The sequence below is a fragment of the Cololabis saira genome, chromosome 22, assembly GCF_033807715.1.
Source record: "Cololabis saira isolate AMF1-May2022 chromosome 22, fColSai1.1, whole genome shotgun sequence".
NCBI lineage: Eukaryota > Metazoa > Chordata > Actinopteri > Beloniformes > Belonidae > Cololabis > Cololabis saira.
In genome coordinates this window covers 33,650,604-33,658,103 of record NC_084608.1, presented here as the reverse complement: position 1 = coordinate 33,658,103, position 7,500 = coordinate 33,650,604, and the positions used below count along the sequence as shown (strand labels likewise).

At 47.2% G+C, this 7,500-nt stretch overlaps 1 protein-coding gene across 2 annotated transcripts in view; it reads left to right on the top strand.

Moving 5' to 3' along the window:
• Positions 1 to 7,500, top strand: part of LOC133423117 (melanoma receptor tyrosine-protein kinase-like) — a 55,330-nt gene that overhangs the window by 43,063 nt on the left and 4,767 nt on the right. The window contains exons 21-23 of one of the 2 annotated variants that reach the window (XR_009770799.1): positions 1,664 to 1,819; positions 1,908 to 1,983; positions 2,095 to 2,285. Coding sequence is in view for 1 of the 2 variants with exons in the window: in XM_061713252.1 (XP_061569236.1) it covers positions 1,664 to 1,819; positions 1,908 to 1,983; positions 2,095 to 2,241 (379 nt within the window). In the remaining variant the exon portion in view is untranslated. The remainder of the gene's footprint in view (positions 1 to 1,663; positions 1,820 to 1,907; positions 1,984 to 2,094; positions 2,286 to 7,500) is intronic. The other variant, XM_061713252.1, reaches the window with a different exon arrangement.

Sequence of the window (7,500 nt, the reverse complement as noted above, 5' to 3'; positions counted from 1 at the left end):
CACGTGCACTGATGGACACCCTTATGCTCGAACATGGTGTTCATGATGGACAGACTGTGGCTAGCACAGAAGTCCAACAACAAAACACCACTCGGGTTCAGATCGGGGAGGCCGTTCCTCCCAATCACACCTCTCCAGGTAACACTGTCGCTGCCCACGTGAGCGTTGAAGTCCCCCAACAGAACGATGGAGTCCCCAGTTGGGGCACTTTCCAGCACCCCTCCCAGGGCCTCCAGGAAGGCCGGGTACTCTGCACTGCCGTTCGGCCCGTAGGCCGAAACGACAGTGAGAGACCTATCCCCGACCCGAAGGCGCAGGGAAGCGACCCTCTCGCTAAGTGGGGAGAACTCCAACACATGGCGGCTGAGCTGGGGAGCTATTAGCAAGCCCACACCAGCTCGCCGCCTCTCACCATGGGCAACTCCAGAGTGGAAGAGAGTCCAACCTCTCTCAAGGAGTTGGGTTCCAGAGCCCAGGCTGTGCGTGGAGGTGAGCCCGACTATCTCTAGTCGGTACCTCTCAGCCTCCCGCACAAGCTCAGGCTCTTTCCCCCCCAGCGAGGTGACATTCCATGTCCCTAAAGCCAGAGTCGTCGTCCGGGGATTGGGTCGCCGGGGCCCCCGCCCACGGCTGCCACCCAAATCGCACGGCACCTTCCCCTTATGAACTCTCCCGCGGGTGGTGGGCCTACGGGAGGGCGGGCCCACGTCGCTCCTTCGGGCTGCGCCCGGCCGGGTCCCGTGGGCCAAGACCCAGCCACCAGACGCTCGCCTGCGAGCCCCGACCCCAGGCCTGGCTCCAGGGTGGGGCCCCGGTAACGCCAGTCCGGGCGACGTACACTTCCTTGCTGGTTTTTGCTTCATAAGGGGCTTTGAACCGCTCTTTGTCTGACCCGTCACCTAGGACCTGTTTGCCATGGGAGACCCTACCAGGGGCATTAAGCCCCGGACAACATAGCTCCTAGGATCATTCGGGTGCTCAAACCCCTCCACCACGGTAAGGTGGCGGTTCAAGGATATATATATATATATATATATATATATACCGTATATATATATATATATATATATATATATATATATATATATATACCGTATATATATATATATATATATATATATGGCGTCCGTATTAATGGTGCCATCGGTGTAAACCGGAGTCAAGTTCTCTCGTCTGATTTATGTCTGATCTGGCAATAAAGCTTTTCTGATTCTGATTCTGATTCTGATATATATATATATATATATATTATGGGGAAATTATGGAGGTTTAACTGAAGAGTCTTTTTCTCCATCTAGTGGACGCAGACCATAACTACACTGCTGCACTAAAGATATAAAGATAGATAACGTAAAAGGAATATCGCTTAGAGCTGCATAAACATATCACACTGCAAGGAGGCTGATTCCACTCTCACGTACCTAATTAACCACCAAAACCTACTCAGGGAGTTCAACGTGCACATTAACGCGGCTTATTTAGGCAATTTAACCAGTATGTCTAGGCAGGTCTGACAACATTAGGTGGATGGAGATGCTTTGGGGTCAACACGTGTTATCTGAGGCTGTATCCGGGGGGCCCTCCAGGTCCTGGTCCTGTCTGGACCAGAGCTCCGTTTCTGGGGTTCTGGTTACAGTTAGGGCTAAAGTGTCTGTGTGTGCAGGGGATGAACTACCTGGAGGAGCGTCACCTGGTGCACCGAGACCTGGCGGCGAGGAACGTCCTGGTGAAGAGCCCCAACCACATCAAGATCACCGACTTCGGCCTCGCCAAGCTGCTGACCGCCGATGAGAAGGAGTACCACGCTGACGGGGGAAAGGTCTGGTGGTTGGGTCTCAGACATTTATGATAAATGGGTATAAATGATGGACGGATGCCCAGACGTCCCTCTCGTTTCTCCTCCGTAGGTTCCCATCAAGTGGATGGCGCTGGAGTCGATCCTGCAGTGGACCTACACCCACCAGAGCGACGTCTGGAGCTACGGTGAGGCAGGTTACCGCGGTTACCGCGGCTACACCTCTGAGGCGCTACCCCTGTGGATTCTAGCGCGGGTTCCTCCTGGCTCGGCTCTAACCAGCGATGATGTTCCTGCAGGGGTGACGGTGTGGGAGCTGATGACCTTCGGATCCAAACCCTACAACGGCATCCCGGCCAGCGAGATCGCGGCGGTGCTGGAGAGCGGCGAGCGGCTGCCGCAGCCCCCCATCTGCACCATCGAGGTCTACATGATCATGGTCAAATGTGAGCAGGGCTCTCCACACTCCGTACCTCTAATGTCCCGCCAGGTATTTCAGTCAGGAAGTCACCAGCCGTAAGCCCCGCCCCTCCAAACACGACTGCTGTTCCGGGATGAATCTAGGCATCGATCTGCCGACTCTGCTAACGTCTGATAACTCTCCTAACTCTGCTAACGTCTACTAACGTCTGATAACTCTCCTAACTCTGCTAACGTCTGATAACTCTCCTAACTCTGCTAACGTCTTCTAACGTCTGATAACTCTCCTAACTCTGCTAACGTCTACTAACTCTGCTAACGTCTTCTAACGTCTGATAACTCTCCTAACTCTGCTAACGTCTGATAACTCTCCTAACTCTGCTAACGTCTTCTAACGTCTGATAACTCTCCTAACGTCTGATAACTCTGCTAACGTCTGATAACTCTGCTAACGTCTGATAACTCTCCTAACTCTCCTAACGTCTGATAACTCTGCTAACGTCTGATAACTCTCCTAACTCTCCTAACGTCTGATAACTCTCCTACTGTAACTCTGCTAACGTCTGATAACTCTGCTAACGTCTGATAACTCTCCTAACTCTCCTAACGTCTGATAACTCTCCTAACTCTGCTAACGTCTTCTAACGTCTGATAACTCTCCTAACTCTGCTAACGTCTACTAACGTCTGATAACTCTCCTAACGTCTGATAACTCTCCTAACTCTGCTAACGTCTACTAACGTCTGATAACTCTTCTAACTCTGCTAACGTCTACTAACGTCTGATAACTCTTCTAACTCTGCTAACGTCTACTAACGTCTGATAACTCTTCTAACTCTGCTAACGTCTACTAACGTCTGATAACTCTCCTAACTCTCCTAACTCTACTAACGTCTGCCGACTCTTCTAACGTCTGATAACTCTCCTAACTCTGCTAACGTCTGATAACTCTCCTAACTCTGCTAACGTCTGATAACTCTCCTAACGTCTGATAACTCTCCTAACTCTGCTAACGTCTACTAACGTCTGCCGACTCTACTAACGTCTGATAACTCTCCTAACTCTGCTAACGTCTACTAACGTTTGCCGACTCTGCTAACGTCTACTAACGTCTGATAACTCTCCTAACGTCTGATAACTCTCCTAACTCTGCTAACGTCTGCCGACTCTACTAACGTCTGATAACTCTCCTAACTCTGCTAACGTCTACTAACGTCTGCCGACTCTACTAACGTCTGATAACTCTGCTAACGTTTACTAACGTCTGATAACTCTTCTAACTCTGCTAACGTCTTCTAACGTCTGATAACTCTCCTAACTCTGCTAACGTCTACTAACGTCTGATAACTCTCCTAACGTCTGATAACTCTCCTAACTCTGCTAACGTCTACTAACGTCTGATAACTCTTCTAACTCTGCTAACGTCTACTAACGTCTGATAACTCTTCTAACTCTGCTAACGTCTACTAACGTCTGATAACTCTTCTAACCCTGCTAACGTCTACTAACGTCTGATAACTCTCCTAACTCTCCTAACTCTACTAACGTCTGCCGACTCTTCTAACGTCTGATAACTCTCGTAACTCTGCTAACGTCTGATAACTCTCCTAACGTCTGATAACTCTCCTAACTCTGCTAACGTCTACTAACGTCTGCCGACTCTACTAACGTCTGATAACTCTCCTAACTCTGCTAACGTCTACTAACGTTTGCCGACTCTGCTAACGTCTACTAACGTCTGATAACTCTCCTAACGTCTGATAACTCTCCTAACTCTGCTAACGTCTACTAACGTCTGCCGACTCTACTAACGTCTGATAACTCTCCTAACTCTGCTAACGTCTACTAACGTCTGCCGACTCTACTAACGTCTGATAACTCTGCTAACGTTTACTAACGTCTGATAACTCTTCTAACTCTGCTAACGTCTACTAACGTCTGCCGACTCTACTAACGTCTGATAACTCTGCTAACGTTTACTAACGTCTGATAACTCTTCTAACTCTGCTAACGTCTACTAACGTCTGCCGACTCTACTAACGTCTGATAACTCTGCTAACGTTTACTAACGTCTGATAACTCTTCTAACTCTGCTAACATCTACTAACGTCTGATAACTCTTCTAACTCTGCTAACGTCTACTAACGTCTGCCGACTCTGCTAACGTCTGATAACTCTCCTAACTCTGCTAACGTCTACTAATGTCTGCCGACTCTGCTAACGTCTGATAACTCTCCTAACTCTGCTAACGTCTACTAACGTCTGATAACTCTGCTAACGTCTGATAACTCTCCTAACTCTGCTAACGTCTGATAACTCTCCTAACTCTGCTAACGTCTACTAACGTCTGATAACTCTCCTAACTCTGCTAACGTCTGATAACTCTCCTAACGTCTGATAACTCTCCTAACTCTGATAACGTCTGATAACTCTCCTAACTCTGCTAACGTCTGATAACTCTCCTAACGTCTGATAACTCTTCTAACTCTGCTAACGTCTACTAACGTCTGCCGACTCTACTAACGTCTGATAACTCTGCTAACATCTACTAACGTCTGATAACTCTTCTAACTCTGCTAACGTCTACTAATGTCTGCCGACTCTGCTAACGTCTGATAACTCTGCTAACATCTACTAACGTCTGATAACTCTTCTAACTCTGCTAACGTCTACTAACGGCTGCCGACTCTGCTAACGTCTGATAACTCTGCATTCACACTGAAAGCGTCAAAATTCACCTGACGCCAGCATCACGCTGCTTGGAGCGTTCACACCATGGATCTATAATAATAACTGGATCGGACGTCAAAAATGGCCGCCCATTCATTTCAATGCATTCTGCTCAGCCAGCGCATCCGCCGAAAAAATCTCTGACTTCCGGGTTTACTTCCGCATACAGCGGCCCATAGAGCATGCGCAGTTGAGTCACCTCCCATGATGCTCTGGGGCCTCCCATCATGCCCCGGGGCAATGCCGCGAATATTAATATAATAAGTATTAATATAATATATTAATTAATGTATATTATTACATGTATAGCATTACATATATTATTAATGTATTAATATAATATAATTATATAATATATATTAATATAAAACATCCGTGGAATGCACGGACACGGCTGTGACGTCAGCCGTGACGTCACGCCCAGAAAGAGACTTTTCTTTTACTTTTCTGGCCGTTATAAAACATTTTTGACGGATATAAAGTCCATGACTTAAAAATATAGAATACAAAGATTAGTAATTGCCGGGGATTACAGCTGGAGGTGTCCTGTGAACAGTTTTAGAGGCTTCTCTTTTACTATTGCGGTCTATGGGAAAAAAGCTTTCTGGGCCGCATGGGATTTTTGGTTGCAGTACCGCGGTTGGCCACTGGAAAAAATCGGCGCGCCTTCTGACTGCCAGACCCGGGGGCTGGTTCACACTGAAAGCTGCATGTACTGTCGATGGCTGCAGTGGGCGGGGCTAAAGCTGCAGTGGGTGGGGCTAAAGCTGCAGTGGATGGGGCTAAAGCTGCAGTGGGCGGGGCTAAAGCTGCAGTGGGCGGGGCTAAAGCGGCAGTGGGTGGGGCTAAAGCTGCAGTGGGTGGGGCTAAAGCTGCAGTGGGCGGGGCTACAGTGGGCGGGGCTACAGCTACAGTGGGTGGGGCTAAAGCTGCAGTGGGCGGGGCTAAAGCTGCGCTGCAGAACCGGAGGGAACAGTGGGAACAGCCTACACATATAGCGTGCACATCTTCAGTTTCCTATTTCACCATAGATCACACTTTGGGACGCCTTCTTTGTATTTTAGCGTTATTTCCGCGTAGATAAGAGTCAGTTTGATGCTCCTTTGCAAGTTTGGTCGGGGGATCCACATCAACCGCCCGGGGGGGCCCTTGCTCCCGGTGAAGGCTGATTTATGGTTCCGTGTCACACCAACGCAGAGCCGACGGCGTAGGGTACGCCGTCGATTTAATGTGGAACCATAAATCAGGCTAGAGCTGCAGTCTGTCTGCGCTGATCACTGACACACCGGGTCAGAGCGGATGTGGTCATGATGTTTAAACTGTGTTTTGTGATTAATAAGCACGGTTTTTAATTATTTTGCATTGGATCAATGTAGCAAATAAAATCATTCGGACCATACAGCTCCTCAACCATCAGATACGTGTTTCACATGAGCAGTTCAGGTAAAAACAGCAGTCAAATCAGCAAAAATGTCAGTTTGCTGGATGAAATATATTAATTGTTGATAAACTGATACTGATAAAATAAGTTTGTTAGTGCACAGCTCTGCTCATGTACGCATGTGAATGAGTGTACGTTTGTGTGTACACGAAAGTACAATCTGCATTGAGGCTTCTCGCTTCGGGAATCCCGGTCTGATCATTTGCATAAAGTTCCGATTTTTTAACTTCAAATTGACGCGCTGCTCCGGCTGCTCCGGCTGCTCCGGCTGCTCCGGCTGCTCCGGCTGCTCCCGCTTTTGCTGATTTTACTGCATTTGATGTCATAGATCACAATCTACTCACTGGTAAACTCAAATGCTACGGCTTTAGTCCAACTTCCATTCAACTTATGAAGAGTTATGTCACAAAAAGGACACAACAGCTTTATTACACTGGCAGCTGGTCTCATGCTAACTCTTTGGTTGTGGCATCTTCACTAACGATGTACCATCAGTTTTGTGTGAAGCAACGGTACAAATATATGCTGATGATACCACATTGTATTATGCTGCAAAAACTGTCAGTGAACAGGACAATGTTTTATCAGCGGAGTTAAATAAGGTTTTTGATTGGATAAAACAAAATATGTTGGTACTGAATATCTCGAAAACCAAATCAATTGTCTTGGGGTCGAGACATAAACTGTCATCTAGACCAAAGGTGAGTTTGAACTTGTCTACCTGTTCTATAGGTTCCACACTCAAGTACAATCATTGGGCACAGTAGCTGATAGTCAGTAGTCATGGGCAGAACACATTGATACCATAGTGAAGAAGATGATTTGTGGTCTCCATGGTGAGGAAATGTCTCTATGTCCCTACACATATCCTGGGACGGGTGGCTAAACCGTTATTTCATGTCACCTGGATTATTGTGTATGGTCCTCAAAATGGCCGGTCTTCAGTATACCCCCATTATAACCACCTCAATTGAATTTTAAACACCAAATTTCATCTGGAAGAAACAACTTGTCATTCATCACAAAATGCGTGAATACTTAAGTTTTCCCTCTTCATTTGTATTTCTATAGGTAAAGAAAGAAATGCGCAAAAAGGAGTCTTGAATGCATTTTT